This window comes from Anomaloglossus baeobatrachus, chromosome 10 (genome assembly GCF_048569485.1).
Source record: "Anomaloglossus baeobatrachus isolate aAnoBae1 chromosome 10, aAnoBae1.hap1, whole genome shotgun sequence".
Classification (NCBI taxonomy): domain Eukaryota; kingdom Metazoa; phylum Chordata; class Amphibia; order Anura; family Aromobatidae; genus Anomaloglossus; species Anomaloglossus baeobatrachus.
The window spans coordinates 77,419,349-77,436,556 of NC_134362.1; the positions used below are offsets into that span (position 1 = coordinate 77,419,349).

At 44.1% G+C, this 17,208-nt stretch overlaps 1 protein-coding gene across 1 annotated transcript in view; it reads right to left on the minus strand.

Annotated features, from left to right (window-relative positions):
• Positions 1–13,898: 13,898 nt before the first annotated feature.
• The window catches only part of LOC142255018 (SITS-binding protein-like), a 127,970-nt gene continuing 124,660 nt past the window's right edge, over positions 13,899–17,208 (minus strand). The window contains exon 10 of the mRNA XM_075326444.1: positions 13,899–14,294. Within this exon, the coding sequence (XP_075182559.1) occupies positions 14,118–14,294 (177 nt within the window). The 3' untranslated portion in view covers positions 13,899–14,117. The remainder of the gene's footprint in view (positions 14,295–17,208) is intronic.

A 17,208-nucleotide genomic window follows, 5' to 3' on the forward strand; every position in this document is an offset into this window, starting at 1 on the left:
TTACCCCACAGTGAACAAACAGTATATATTATATTAAATTCAGCTCTACCACCCAGTATATAATGCATAATTCACTTTATTATCAGACTGGAGCACTTGTCCATATTAATAGTGACAAAAGAGGAGCTATTGATTGTCACCTAATGGGATTAATATAGCTTTAGTAATAACGTAAAAGCATTGCTAAAGTATGTACTTAGTAAATATGGAAAATATTTCCTCCGATGGCCCAAAAATCTTGCACAATCAACAGTCTGATACTGACAGCAATATCTGTTAAGTACAGGGTGCGCCAAGACATGCCGATAACAGATGTTGAATGATAGCAAAATCTGCACATGAGAAATAGAAGTGTAAAAATATTATAAAGGAAATAGACTTGAAGTTGAGTTACATTTATTAAGGGCCATTTGGGGTAAACATTTCTGTAAGTCAGTGCATGGAGGAATTTGCTGGATATAAAATAGAAAAAATAGAGGCATCTTAATTCCTGTGGTTTAAAGAGTTATCCGTAATAAAGACAAGATGGCCAGAAGGCAAATATGTCAGGTCAGGTCAGGTCCCCTATGACCTGTCAGGTCCCCTATGCCCTCCAACCTAGCAGCATTGTAACCTGTTCGCCCAAATTCCCTCCCTAACCAGCTTCCACATTAGGTACGGAGAAGTACCAAAGGCACTACGAAAGGGAAGGGAAACCCTGTGTCTAGAGAAAGAGAAGATGGTGACCCCTGACTGATCCTACAGCTAGTCCCTGGGCTACCTCACCATCCTAGATAGGTTCTGCGTTCTGCACCTATGCGCCAAGCAGGATACCTGAACCTAGGTATCCCTAAATATGAAACGGATGGAATGAGCTCTTTGTCAACCCCACTAAACAACTATAGAAGACACAAGGGGGACACACAGGGGGAAAATGCATAAACTACTTATCTACAGATGACATAGGTAGAAGTTCAGCAGAGTTTTCAGCAACGACACCACAGAGGAGTACAAGCCACCTGCTTGCAACCTAGGCTTGCATGAACTGAAATATATCACCAGCACCAATCTAAAGGAAGGAAGTAGTTTTTAAACACCAAGGGAATAATGATGATCAACAGCCGGGTAGAAGTCACGCTTCTGCTGGATTCAAAAGGGAGAGAGATGAATCCTGCAGGAAAGCATTAGTTTCCCTGACTAGTCAACACTCTTTCCATGATCGCACGTTTTCCATGAGCTGGCATCACCACTACCTCCTGGAAAGCTTGCGCATGCGCGCGGCTCATTTCGGTTGCGTCAGTGTGCCTCTGAAGCAGGGTGGACACTTCCCAGCTTTATTAGGCACACTGTGCATGACCGGGAGTTCAGAAGATGTCTCATGTACACATCTTCTGAACTTCCTGTCTTGTGCAGTGTGCCTAATGAAGCCGAGAAACATTCACCCTGTTTCAAAGACACATTGATGTGATGGAAATGAGTTCTCACCTGTTTCTGCAATGGATTCATTGTTAAACTATTTTTCAGTTATCTTAGTTATTGTTGAATCTTATTATTTCTACTATACCAATTCATTATTATATTATTACATTATTTTTTATTTTATTAAAATGTATTTATTTATTAATCATGTTATTTATATGTTTTGTATTTTCTTTGTGTTTATGCTACAAGGTGAATTTATTTTTTGATCTGTTTCATTTATTCTAAATTTGTTAATTTCATGTTCACTGGAGTACCATGTCATTCTTAATTATCTCATGGGTTACGTAGGTGTGCTTCATCTCCACACCCTGTTTTTTTAGTTTCCTTCTGGGGTTTAATTTCCTGCTATGCTACATGCTATTCAACTAACATATTGTCAGCATTAAGAGCGTCTGCTCGAAATGCGTAGGCCGGTTAATCATTTTTCTTATCCATCATGATGAACTTTTAAACTTCCCTTGTTTCTGCATTTTTTTAAATACATGTGATGTTTTCATATGGATATTTTTTCTTTGGTTGCTTTGCATGATTCCATGTAGTTTGGTACCCCTAAATAAAATCCTGAGTGACCAGTTGCATTTAGAAGTCACCTAATTACTAAATTGAGTCCATCTGTGTAATTTAGTCTATAATTTACTTCTAACTACAGCTGCTTTATGAAGACCTCAGAGGTTTGGTTGAGAACATTAGCGACCAAACAGCATCATGGAAATCAAGGAACACACCAGACAGGTCTGGGATAAAGACATGTCCGTCCACCGAAACTGACATCCCAAGCAAGGAAAGCACTAAATAGCGAAGCAGCCAAGAGGCCCATGGTCACTCTGGAGGACCTGCAGAGATCTACAGCTCAGGTGGGAGAATCTGTCCACGGGACAACTTTTAGGACGCTTTCACACTTGCGTTGTGCAGCATCCGTTACAATGCGTTGTGTGACGCATGTGATGGATGCCTTGTAAGTAGTGTGATAATAAAGGCAATGGATTCCTGTGAAATAACACGTTGCGTTAAATTTTCTAGCTGTGAGAGAGAGAGAGAGCCCCCATCATCACCGCACACGCAGGCACTACCGCCTCCATCATCACCGCACACCCCGGCACTACCGCCCCCATCATCACCGCACACGCAGGCACTACCACCCCCATCATCACCGCACACCCCGACACTACCGCCCCCATCATCACCGCACACGCAGGCACAACTGCACTCATCATCATCACACACATCCCGGCACTACTGCACCCATCATCACCGCACACACCCTGGCACTACAGACCCCATCATCACCGCACACATGCAGACACTACAGCCCCCATCATCACCGCACACGCAGGCACTACCGCACTCATCAACATCGCACACCCCCCGGCACAACTGCACCTATCATTACCGCACACGCAGGCACTACCTGAGTGACGTCACCGCTGATCGCGCGACTCCCTTCAGTTTCTGCATGGAGCTCACAGGAGTGGCAGTGTTCTACTGCCGATCCTGTCAGCTTCATGTAGCAGAGCTGGATGCATCGCGAGATCTCGTGTGGATTACGCCGGACCGGGAGGGCGATTTGGGGATTTTAATAAAGTGGTGAAAGAGGGTGTTTTATTGTCTTTTATTTCAAATAAAGTTTTTTTTCGGGTGTATGTGTTTATTTACTTTCACTTACAGGTTAATCGTGGAATGTGTCTCATAGACACCTGCCATAATTAACCTAGGACTTAGTGGCAGCTATGGGCTGCTGCCATTAACTCCTTATTACCTCGATTGGCACCGCACCAGGACAATTCGGGATGAGCCAGGTAGAGTCCCGGGACTGTTGCATCTATTGCATGCGGCAATTCGGGGCGGCTGCTGACTAATATTTTTAGGCTGGTAGGCTCCCCATAACGTGGGGCTCCCCATCCTGAGAATACCAGCCTTCAGCCATGTGGCTTTACCTTGGCTGGTATCAAAAATGGGGGGGACCGCACGTCGTTTTTTTAAATTATTTATTTATTGTACTGCACGATATAGACCCACCCACCGGCGGCTGTAATTGGTTGCCGTGAGACAGCTGCCACTCAGCGTGGGGGCGTGTCTGACTGCAACCAATCATAGGCGCCGGTGGGCAGGGAAAGCAGTGAATACTAGATGGAATAATGAGCGGCCGGTATTTTCAAAAGCAGGAGAAGCCGCCAGAGGAGTGTGACAGCCGTGCAGCGCCACGCCGGTGAACGGTGAGTATGGGAGAGGGGGTGAGAGGGGGAAGAGAGACCAGGAGTGATTTTAAATGATTTAGATCGTTCTGTTGGACATGCTGAGCATGCGTAGTAGAACATGATGAAATCCGTCAGCGGATTCACCCGCTTAGTGCATTGTGGCGGAATCCGCCCCCATAGACAATCATTAGACATCTTGGCAGATTCTAACGGAATCCGTCAAAGTGCGTTATTTTAACGACCCAAGAAACGCTACATGTAGCGTTCCCTCCACCCGACGCTGCGTCAAAATAACGATGCAGCGTCGTCCAGCGGATGCAACGCCGACACTTGCATTACAGTGCGTTGTCAATACAAGTCTATGGAGAATAGCGCTGTGCGTTAATGGACTGCGCTATTCTCCATAGCTGTGGATTGCGTTGAACACAAGTGTGAAAGCAGCCTTAATCATATACTCCACAAAGCTCGCCTTTATGGAAGAGTCACAGGAACAAAGCCTTTTCTGAAAGTAATAATAAGAAGTCCAGATTGCCGTTTGCAGAAAGCCATGTAGGGGACACAGTGAGCATGTGGAAGAAGGTGCTCTAATTAGATGAGACCAAACTAGAAGTCTATGCATTAAATGGAAAACTCAGAATGTGGCAGAAAATTAACACTGTATATCACTATGAAAACACCATTCCACAGTCACACATGATGGTGGCAGCATCATGCTGCGGGGATGCATTTCTTCAGCATTGACAGAAGGACAACCTCAAAAGTACTGCTAGAGCTACAATGGAATGGGTTATGTCAAGGATGACAGCCTGGGAGATCGCGCACATGTCCCACCACTGCCACCAATCATCACAAATCGAGAGATGATTGATGGACGAAGCAACGGCTGCTTTTACTACTAAGCTGATTTCACAGTAAAGGTATAGTATATATACACCCGATAATAATGCATAGAATATATATGCTTCGATATGGTCACTGCCGTACCCCACAATAACCCAAGAAACCAATCGCTTATACAGGCCAATTAGACACTCGTTATTAGTAAATTTGGCATCACAATACTTCAGGGATATGGTTCATGGTGGACAAGGAACTAAGCTATTATATTTTATATATTTTTAATACAAAAAGTAGGCAGTAGGGATGATTGTACGCAAACTGTAGAGCATTAGCATGTGCACAGATGTAAAAAAAAGTGCACGCGCTGCCAACATAATCATGGGCGGCATGATATTCACATAAAGAAAAGGGGGCAAGCCAGGAGGACGCCGGGGAAGGAATAAACGCCGAGGACCCGACTCACAAAGACCCGTCCATGTTGCACCAATCAAAGTGCAGGGCTTTTTTTGTAACTTTGATTAGATATTTAATCAACCAAGCATTGCATCTTTCTATAACAGGTATGCCTGGATTCAGCATCTTACTGCCATTATAGCACTGCCTTTACCTCATATAGCCAAATCCTGCTAGTTAGCCCTCATTAAAGAGGCATTCCCATCTCTAAAATCCTATCCCAATATGTAGTAGGTGTAATAATAATAATAATAATAATAATAATAATAATAATAATAATATTAGCAAATACCTCCAATTAAAAAAAATGTAGTATAGTTCTCCTGATTCACAATGTCTCTTATCTCATGTTAAGGACATTGCAGGACCTTAGGTATCCATGGTTACAAACACACATATAGTCACAATTAGTTAGTTGCTAGTGGTCATAACCATGGATACCTAAGGTCCTGCAAGATCTAGTGTCAAATCCTAAATGTCCTACGAGCTTAGAGCTGGACTGAATATTGTTTGATGCTGGCCAGTAAAAGTCTAAAAGATGAAAAAATAATGATATGGCCCCCTTGTTCACCTGATCTGAACCCCATAGAGAACCTGTGGTCCCTCATAAAATGTAAGATCTACAGGGAGGGAAAACAGTACACCTCTCAGAACAGTGTCTGGGAGGCTGTGGTGGCTGCTGCACGCAATGTCGATCATAAACAGATCAAGCAACTGACAGAATCTATGAATGATAGACTGCTGAGTGTCATCATAAAGAAAGGTGGCTATATTGGTCACTAGTTTTTTGGGGCTTTGTTTTTGCATGTCAGAAATGTTTATTTCTAAATTTTGTGCAGTTATATTGGTTTAACTGGTGAAAATAAACAAGTGAGATGGGAATATATTTGGTTTTTATTAAGTTGCCTAATAATTCTCCACAGTAATAATTATCTGCACAAACAGATATCCTCCTAAGATAGCCTTTTGGGTTGATTGAGAACATAGTTGTTGTTGATCAATAATAAAAAAAATCCTCTAAAATACAACTTGCCTAATTCTGCACACAGTGTACTGAATCAGAAGAACTATAATACATTTCTAATTGGAGGCATTTGCTATTTATGATGTTATAATTTAATTATTATTATTATTATTATTTTTACATGTACTACATATTGGGATAGGCTCTTGGAGATGGGAATACCCTAATGTCACTACTGTAGACCAGCCAAGACAATCAAAGCTGAAAGGGGACATTGCCCTATATTGGGGGAACCATGCCCCGGTATTGCCTAATTCCTTAAGTCATGTCAAACCCCTTTAAGAAGAACAGAAAAGGAAAAGTGAAGTAATTGAAAAGAAAAAAAACAACAAAGGTAAGAAAATAAGATAAATTTATTTCAACTTTAACCAAGCAGCCGTGATTTAGAGTAGATTGGATTCAGCAGGAGCAGCATTAGGTAATTTTGTTAATACTTAGAGGTAGATATTGAAGTTTATTTGCGAAGACTGACAATAAATATTCTATGGTTTACATAATTTCAAAATGACAACACACAAGAATTTCAATGGAAGAATGCGTGCCACGGGCTAATCACAGACTAACAAAGATTTTGTTAGATGAGGACTGTTGGTTTTTATTAAAGGGAATCTGTCTGCAGGTTTTTGCTATGTAATCTGAAGCCAGCATGCAGCAAGGGTGAACACAGAGAATTCAGGGATGCCTGTCCTGTCACAGTCCGATCTGTTGTTTTTTTGCTATGTTTGTTTAGACATTAGACCTTTATTGCAAGGACTACAATGTCGCATGCATGGCAGTCAGGCACGCCCCCTCCTCTCATTGACACCTCACTATAGATGTACAATATTTATAGTGAGCCTGGTGTGGGCGGGGGCAGCTCTCTCGGCTCTGCTACATGACTAAATCTAAATCTGATTGTGATGAGCTGCAGCCAGTAATCTAAGTAACACATTGGAGGATTCAGAATCTCCTTGCCAATGTGGCGCCCCTGACCTGGTCAGGCACCACTGAGTACTGCACCCATGCTGGGTCAGTAGAAACAGGTAATCCCAAACGCTGAGTAGGGTGTGTACACACAGGCACCCTTTGACCAGGACACACACACACACATTAGAGGGAACCCCTGGGCAGACCCAGGAGGGGGAGGAGCCTCCACATCTCAGTTAGTGTGGTACTGTAGTGAATCTGGGAGGGGAGTTGTGCAGTGGCAGTCAGAGGAGGAGTGGAGTAGCCATGTCTGAAGTGTAGGGCTGAAGAGCAGAACACTGTCAGACCCTGCACGTGCAGTGGCTGCTGGTGGGGAGAACATTACTAGCAAGTCAGACTGAAAGACACCTGAAGAAAGAGAGCAGTAAGGAGTTTAGTATGAGGACTCCTGGTAATGAATGCACACACGGGGGACAGGCCCCTAGAGCCAGACATCCATTTAGTGGTCTGCTGAATCCTGCAGGCGGTGGGACTACAGATTCCACGCCAACCAACACAGAACCCGCAGCATCAACAGCAACGAGGGGGCCCATAAGGAGGATCGAGCATGGAGCCATCTTATCCTTGGCCCACGCTGTCAGCAAACGGGTCAGAAAGGGGAGAAAGGTAGCAGCGACTTCCCTGGATGCATCCCACAGTACCTTATGTCCGGGGTGGTCCGAAACAAAGGTGCTAGGAAGGCGAGTCAGCAGTCACCCCTATATCAGCCTGAAGGATACCTGGTTCCACTTGGTTCATTATAGCATCGCCCGGGTTGCCTCACTCTACCAGCAAAAAAGTGAGTAAAAACCCTGAAAGACATTTCTGGACTGTGTGTGAGTTCTTCTGTGGCCTGTGGTACTATACACATACACCAGAGCCCCTGGGGCCAGCCTCACTCTCGGGAGGCCACACCATCTAACTGTAATTACCATCAGCCTCAGATGCTCGCTAAACTGCAGTGGCGGTCACCCATCACCCTGACGGCAATACCGAGAGTGGAGTCACGACTCCTATAGAAGTGAACCTACAGAGAAGTCCCCGCAGTGTCACGCAGACGAACGCTGCAGCACTATGGTGGGAGACTCACCTACATCATTCTGCTCTCAGATAGGGTAGCAAAAACCTGCTGACAGATTCCTTTTAAAGCATTTCTGTGTTCTGATTCCAACTCTGCAACCAGAAATTTGCTATCGAGCACCAATTTTCCATAATTTTCTTTTTTTACAAAAAATTATATTGCCCCTTCATAAATTATTTTATATTTTTAGATGCTGAGATTGTTATAACTTTCCACTGTTCCTATGAAGTAAAGCTTTGTTTTCATACTAATACTAACTAATACTAATTACTAACGTAATAAACAGAGCTCTGGATTTTTTCCAAGGTTGACTAATCTTAAGGATTTGCACGCTTTGGGGTTTCACGGGTTAGATACCGAAATTTTCATTACATCACTGTCCATTTTGAATATCAATTGGTTTTTAATGCTGTTTTCTTTTACTTTAAACTCTTATAAAAAAAAAATATTTTAATGCTTAGACACCAAGTCTAAAAGAAACGTATGAAAATATGTCAACATCCTATACAAAAACTATGAGTAGATTTTTTTGGGTTGAGCTGAAGGTATTAGCCTTGGTGTTTGGGTTGTGCATCTCTGCTATACAAAGTTTTGTTGTTTTCTCGGTCAATGGGAGACAGCAAAAACCATTTCAGAAAAAGCGATGGACACAAAGAAACAGTTTGACTCCTGGAAGAAATAATGTCCTGCATAAGCCTCTGGTAGCTCCAGAAAAACGTTTCCTTCCAACACTCCACATAAAACCTGGCCTGATGAAGAACTTTGTGAAGTTGATGGATCATGATGGTGAGGGTTTTGCATACCTTACACATAAGTAGGCACAAATTAGCGATGCCAATATCAAGGAAGCAATTTTTGTGGCGTCACAAATAAGGGAAATTATGAAAAACAGGGATTTTGACACAAAATTAAGCGAGACTGATTCACGACAGTCCTTAGAAAATGTAGTGGTGAACTTCCTTGGCCACCACAAAGCACCAAACTATAGAGATCTGGTGACTGAGTTATTACAAGGCTACAAAAAATTGGGATTTAATATGTCTCTCAAGATAAATTTCCTGCACTCCTATTTAGATGTTTTCCCCAATAACATTGGAAATGTCAGTGACGAGCACGAGGTGCGGTTTCATCAGGACATTGCGCTACTTGAAGGCCGTTACAGTTAGGTCCAGAAATATTTGGACAGTGACACAATTTTCGCGAGTTGGGCTCTGCATGCCACCACATTGGATTTGAAATGAAACCTCTACAACAGAATTCAAGTGCAGATTGTAACGTTTAATTTGAAGGTTTGAACAAAAATATCTGATAGAAATTGTAGGAATTGTACACATTTCTTTACAAACACTCCACATTTTAGGAGGTCAAAAGTAATTGGACAAATAAACCAAACCCAAACAAAATATTTTTATTTTCAATATTTTGTTGCGAATCCTTTGGAGGCAATCACTGCCTTAAGTCTGGAACCCATGGACATTACCAAACGCTGGGTTTCCTCCTTCTTAATGCTTTGCCAGGCCTTTACAGCCGCAGCCTTCAGGTCTTGCTTGTTTGTGGGTCTTTCCGTCTTAAGTCTGGATTTGAGCAAGTGAAATGCATGCTCAATTGGGTTAAGATCTGGTGATTGACTTGGCCATTGCAGAATGTTCCACTTTTTTGCACTCATGAACTCCTGGGTAGCTTTGGCTGTATGCTTGGGGTCATTGTCCATCTGTACTATGAAGCGCCGTCCGATCAACTTTGCGGCATTTGGCTGAATCTGGGCTGAAAGTATATCCCTGTACACTTCAGAATTCATCCAGCTACTCTTGTCTGCTGTTATGTCATCAATAAACACAAGTGACCCAGTGCCATTGAAAGCCATGCATGCCCTTGCCATCACGTTGCCTCCACCATGTTTTACAGAGGATGTGGTGTGCCTTGGATCATGTGCCGTTCCCTTTCTTCTCCAAACTTTTTTCTTCCCATCATTCTGGTACAGGTTGATCTTTGTCTCATCTGTCCATAGAATACTTTTCCAGAACTGAGCTGGCTTCATGAGGTGTTTTTCAGCAAATTTAACTCTGGCCTGTCTATTTTTGGAATTGATGAATGGTTTGCATCTAGATGTGAACCCTTTGTATTTACTTTCATGGAGTCTTCTCTTTACTGTTGACTTAGAGACAGATACACCTACTTCACTGAGAGTGTTCTGGACTTCAGTTGATGTTGTGAATGGGTTCTTCTTCACCAAAGAAAGTATGCGGCGATCATCCACCACTGTTGTCATCCGTGGACGCCCAGGCCTTTTTGAGTTCCCAAGCTCACCAGTCAATTCCTTTTTTCTCAGAATGTACCCGACTGTTGATTTTGCTACTCCAAGCATGTCTGCTATCTCTCTGATGGATTTTTTCTTTTTTTTCAGCCTCAGGATGTTCTGCTTCACCTCAATTGAGAGTTCCTTAGACCGCATGTTGTCTGGTCACAGCAACAGCTTCCAAATGCAAAACCACACACCTGTAATCAACCCTAGACCTTTTAACTACTTCATTGATTACAGGTTAACGAGGGAGACGCCTTCAGAGTTAATTGCAGCCCTTAGAGTCCCTTGTCCAATTACTTTTGGTCCCTTTAAAAAGAGGAGGCTATGCATTACAGAGCTATGATTCCTAAACCCTTTCTCCGATTTCGATGTGAAAACTCTCATATTGCAGCTGGGAGTGTGCACTTTCAGCCCATATTATATATATAATTGTATTTCTGAACATGTTTTTGTAAACAGCTAAAATAACAAAACTTGTGTCACTGTCCAAATATTTCTGGACCTAACTGTATATGCGAAAATGGAGCTCCAAAATGCCCACAGACTATTATTTGGCACTAAAAAGGAACGCACCTACAATATTCAAGAAAATATAACAATTACTTTTCAATAATTAGAAAAAAATTAAATTTGTGACAAGTAATTTCTGTTAAAAGCAAAAATGTTAAAAAATTTAAACACGTTACTCAAAATCCCTGCCCGATAGAAAAAATGTAAAAGCAGATTTGGAATCAGGGGACAAATTACCATAACAAACAGTCTATTTCATCCATTTAATACAAAAAAGTAACATTTTGTAGGCCAGTAGATTATTTTGGGAAAAAATTGACACAAATGATTCCTAGTGGGAGAGTGACCCTACATAGTCTGAAACAGTCCAACCAGCGATACAGCGGATATGGTCACACGTCATACCCATGTGACTAGGAAAATAGTAATGCTCCATTATCAGTTTATTCATATATTTCCAGGCGGAATAACCACAGAATTGTTATTTAATGAAGAATTTAAACCATGTAGGAATTTTAGAAGTCAACAAGGAGGTCACAAAACTACGATGGGACTTATAATTAGAAGTTTGGTTCGGTGGATTCATCCGGATTTAGTTCGGTTTGGTATCCGTATTTGACCTGACCTCCGATAGAAGTCACTAATTGGGCAGTTTGGGTCTCTGTCCACATATCACCAGCCATAAATAGAACACTTGCGTGGAAAGGTAGGCGCAGTTTTTCGTTTTTTTTTTTGTTTGGTGCACGCTACATCTGATCATGCTGTTGTTACCCGCAGTGTGAGCCGATCAAACACTGCTAGTGGCTCACACTGGGCTGAGCACCGAGCGTACCTGAGCACAGCGATGCTCGTGGGATTGTTTTGCATACGTAAAGCTCCCGAACTCCGAACTTGAACACAGACTTTATAAAAAATCAGAGTTCAGTTTTGCAGATCGGGTGCTTTATGTATGCTGAACACTTGTGCAAGCATCACTGTGCTCGGATATGCTCGGTCCTCAGCCCAGCTTGCAGTGTTTGATCGGCTCACACTGGGGTTAACAACAACATGATCAGATGTAGTGTGCAGCAAAAATAAATTAAAAAATGGAAAAAACTCCATCCACCCTCCCCCGGAAGTGATCTTTTTATGGCTGTGGGCGGAGACCCAAACTGCCCAATTAGTGACTTCCATTGGGATTAGGTCATCCGTGTCCCAAATCGAACTTTATCTAAAGTCCAGCTGAACGTGCCAAACCGAACTTCCACGGGTCCGCACATCTTCACTCATGAATGATTAAGAATAATATACCTACCCCGTCCTGAAAATAATCAAGGTTATTAGATGTCACACCACAGTTTCTTGATTCCTTGTAATATTCTTAGAATATAAAGTAGGGGCTACATCATGTTGAAGAGCCATCACTGCTCGCTTGGATTCTTCATTGAGTATCAAGAACTTCCATCCACCATTTATATGAATTTCCTTCATCCTCTTCAAAGAAAAAAAGGTCTTCAGCAGCTGAGGTGTGTTATGCTGTATGAACTGCAGCTGGTGTATACCCTTTTTTTAAAAGGGAATCTGTCAGCAGGATTTTGCTACTTAATCTAAGAGCAGCATAATATAGGGAACGAGAACCTGGTTCCAGTGATGTGTCACTTATTAGGCTATGTGTTGTAATTTCAATGCAATCAATGTTTTTTCAAGAGGATGTTATCACTGTAGGACTATATCTCACATGCAGACCAGTCCAGCTAATCTCAGCAACCCCACCCCCACTACTGATTGGGAGCTTGCTCACTATGTACACAGGAAACTGTCAATCAGGGGGTGTGGGCAGGGTTATACAGAGATCTGCAGTCTGAGTACTGCTATATCTACAATAGGGAAAATAAGGAATCTAACAAAATTGCAAGAAGCAATCCAATAAGTGACATCAGTGGCGTAGCTACTGCTTTTGCCCCCCCGGGGCGGTCGTCAAATTTGCCGCCCCCCTCCGTTGGCCATCGATAATCCAGAATATATATAACTTGGGTATTTTGGGTATTGGTTGATGAATGGAGGGGAGCAGCGGCTGATGGGGAGAGCGGTGGCATATGAAGGGGGGCAGCGGCTGATGGGGAGAGCAGTGGCGTATGAAGGGTGCAGCGGCTGATGGGGAGGGCGGTGGTGGATGCAGGGGGGCAGCGGCTGATGGGGAGAGCGGTGGCGGATGCAGGGGGAGCAGCAAATGGAGGAGGGCGGTGGCAGATCGGAGGCAGTAGCGGCGGTGGATTGGGGGCGGTGACTACTGCTGCTGTGGTGGCGCGGCTGAAAGGGTGCAGTGTCGGGGGCTGATTGGGGCAGCGGTGGATCGGGGGCACTTACCAAATGGCACTTGCAGGGATCACTCTCCTCAGCTTTCACGGATGATGTGAAGCTGAGGGGAGTGGTCACCTGCAGGTCACCGGCCCCAGATCCAAGGTGATTGGAGAGATCGGTCACAAGGCCGATCTCTCCAATCAGAGCTGGGGGCGGGTGAAACAAAGTTCACCTAGCTCCAGCCAGTGATCAGTGTTATAGCTGCACTGATCATGGCTGGATTTCAATGTTTCAGCTATTTTCAATGGCTGAAATATCACAGTGGCTGTGATTGGCTGAGAGGCATTCGTCAGCCAATCAAAGCCTCCGTAGGTCCGGGGGGAGACACCACCCCTCCTGAGGTCAGGCATTGGTCCCCTCCTCCCCGAATCTAAGGTTTTTTCACACCGATCGTAGCCACCGAGGCTCCGGGGCTGTGATTTCGCTATGACGTACTGGGTATGTCATGGGTCGTTAAGTACCAGGTCACCATGACGTACCCAGTATGTCATGGGTCGTTAAGAGGTTAATCAACAATTATTATTTCTTCTGTTTTTCTATTTTTTATTATTTACCCCCAAAATGCCGCCCCCCTGACACGTGCCGCCTGGGGCAGACCGCCCCTCCGCCCCCCCCTTTGCTACGCCACTGAGTGACATATTGCTGGAATCAGGTTCTTTGTCCCTACTTATGCTGCTCTCAAAATTACATAGCAAAAATCTGCTGACAGATTCCCTTTAAATGGAGGGAACACCCATGACTTTTCCAGGAAAAGATGAGCAGTGGTGCCACTCATATTGTGCATCTCATCTATGTATAACAAGAATGTGCTTAGACAATTATTATTTACAGAACTATTAGTAGAATGTGTCCATTACAAATATTTAATTCTTGGAGTGCCTTAAAAATGCACTTATCTTCTAATAAGAGTCACGTCTACTTAGTCTTCTTAGAAGGGATACACAGATTTGTAATAACTACATTATTCTATGGTGTTTTCTTCATAAAAACAGGAATTTCGCGCAGAGTGCAGTTATAGTTGTGTAGTACTGTGCCTCCATCAAACACCTGGGATGTGCTCATGTCCATCCATTTATAATCTTTTCCAGGCAGGAAAATGTCTCTCTGAATCTTGCCTTTCTCAGTAATAGGAGCGATTAACATCTGTGAATAGAGAATGATACAAAGACACATTAAGTCCCTTTGGTGCTTATTAGGGCTCATTCAGATGTCCATTGAAATGATTAGTTAAAATGTTCTTTAGGATTGTTTTTTTAGTTTTAATCCCTTTATGACCAATGAAGGACATATCACGTCATAAGCAGGTGTCAGTTCACGCATAATAACATGGATTGAAAACGCACAGTGACAGCTCCATGCCGACAGCAGTTACTGACAGCTGACCGGCACAGACAGAGATGTGGGGACCACTTTTTGGGTATTTTCTGTCACCTAGGCCTCTCAAAGTCACTTCAAATGTGATGTGGTCCTCCAAAAAATTGTTTTTGTAAAGTTTGTTGGAAAAAATGAGAAATTGCTGATAAACGTTGAAACCTTCTAAGTTCCTGACAAAAAAAAATATGTTTCGAAAATGATGCTTATGTAAAGTAGACATGAGAAATGTTATTTATTAACTATTTAGTGTGACAACTCTCTCTGGTTTTAAGGCATAACAATTCAAAGATTGAAGATTGGGCATTTTTCAGATTTGTTGCCACATTTTTAATATTTTCATAATCATTCCCCTCTAAGGTGGGCTTTGCACACTACGACATCACAGGTGCGATGTCGGTGGGGTCAAATTGAAAATGACGTACTTCCGGCATCGCAGGCGACATCGTAGTGTGTAAAGGCTCGATGATACGATTAACGAGCGCAAAAGCGTCGTAATCGTATCATCGGTGCAGCGTCGGCGTAATCCATGATTACGCTGACACGACGGTCCGATGTTGTTCCTCGTTCCTGCGGCAGCACACATCGCTGTGTATGAAGCCGCAGGAGCGAGGAACATCTCCTACCGGCGTCACTGCGGCTTCCGTAGGATATGCGGAAGGAAGGAGGTGGGTGGGATGTTTACATCCCACTCATCTCCGCCCCTCCGCTCCTATTGGCCGCCTGCCGTGTGACGTCGCAGTGACGCCATACGGCCCGCCCCCTTAATAAGGAGGCGGGTTGCCGGCCAGAGCGACGGTCGCAGGACAGGTGAGTCCATGTGAATCTGCCGTAGCGATAATGTTCGCTACGGCAGTTATCACAAGGATATCGCCGCTGCGACGGGGGCGGGGACTATCTCGCTCGGCATCGCAGCATCGGCCTGCGATGTCGCAGCGTGCAAAGCCCGCCTAAGTCCTGACTAAGCTGCTACTCTTCCCTGCCATTGACCTTTGCAATTGTGACTCATGCAGGGAAAAGAGACTTCCTTTTTCTACATAGAGCTTAGAAGGATTCCGCAAGTCTGTTTTTAATCATGTGATTTCATATACTTACTGGAAAAGAGTAGAATTTACTGGGTAGAAAGGCAAAATTAACAATTGTATGTACACAGTGTTATATTACATGACAACTGCAATATATTAAGAGAATACAAACTTTGATGTGTTTGTTTATTACAATGAATGGGCAACAACTCTGATATTTCTGCAGTCAGCATGACTCCAAATTACAACATCTGTGGCACTGTGCTGTATTATAAAACTGCACATATTAGAGTGGCCTTTTATTGTGTCCAGCCTAAAGCCCCCATCACATTTAACGACTTACCAGCGATCCCGAAAACAATGCGACCTGATAAGGATCGCAGGTAAGGGTACCTTCACACTTTAGCGATGCAGCAGCGATCCGACCAGCGATCTGACCAGGTCAGGATCGCTGCTGCATCGCTACATGGTCACTGGTGAGCTGTCAAACAGGCAGATCTCACCAGCGACCAGTGACCAGCCCCCAGCCAGCAGCGACGTGCAAGCGACGCTGCGCTTGCACGGAGCCGGCGTCTGGAAGCTGCGGACACTGGTAACTAAGGTAAACATCGGGTATGGTTACCCGATGTTTACCTTAGTTACCAGCTCACACCGCTTAGCTTAGCGTGTGCAGGGAGCAGGAGCCGGCACTGGCAGCGTGAGAGCTGCGGAGGCTGGTAACGAAGGTAAATATCGGGTAACCACCTTGGTTACCCGATGTTTACCTTGGTTACAGCTTACCGCAGGCTGTCAGATGCCGGCTACTGCTCCCTTCACATTCAGGATTGTTGCTCTCTCGCTGTCACACACAGCGATGTGTGCTTATCAGCGGGAGAGCAACAATAAAAAAACGAACCAGGGCTGTGTGTAACGAGCAGCGATCTCACAGCAGGGGCCAGATCGCTGCTCAGTGTCACACACAGCGAGATCGCTAATGAGGTCACAAAAAACGTGACTCAGCAGCGATCTCAGTAGCGATCTCGCTGTGTGTGAAGTACCCCTAAGTCGTTGGGAGGTCACTGGTGAGATGTCACACAGTCAGACCTTACCAATGATGCAGTAACGATGAGCGACCTGTATAACGATGAGCGACCTGTATAGGAGGTCATTGTTAGGTGTCAAACACAGCGATGTGTCCTGCCCAGCAGGACATCCCCTTTGAAGAAAATGGTCTGGACCCTTCGGCAACGACTAGCGATCTCACAGCAGGGGCTTGATCACACAGGTGATGATCAAATAGGTATCACACATAACAAGTCACTGGCAAAATCGTTACTGCGTCACAGAAACGGTGACGCAGCAACAATCTCGTTAGCGATCTCGTTGTGTGTGATGGGACCTTAAGGTACCGTCACACTAAGCAACATCGCTAGCAACATCGCTGCTGAGGCACAACATGCTAGCGATGTTGCTTAGTGTGACATCCAGCAACAACCTGGTCCCTGCTGTGAGGTCATTGGTTGTTGCTGAATGTCCTGGGCCATTTTTTAGTTGTTGCTCTCCCGCTGTGAAGCACAGATCGCTGTGTGTGACAGCGACAGAGCAACAACTAAATGTGCAGGCAGCAGGGAGCCGTCTTCTGCGGACGCTGGTAACCACGGTAAACAGCGGGTAACCAAGAA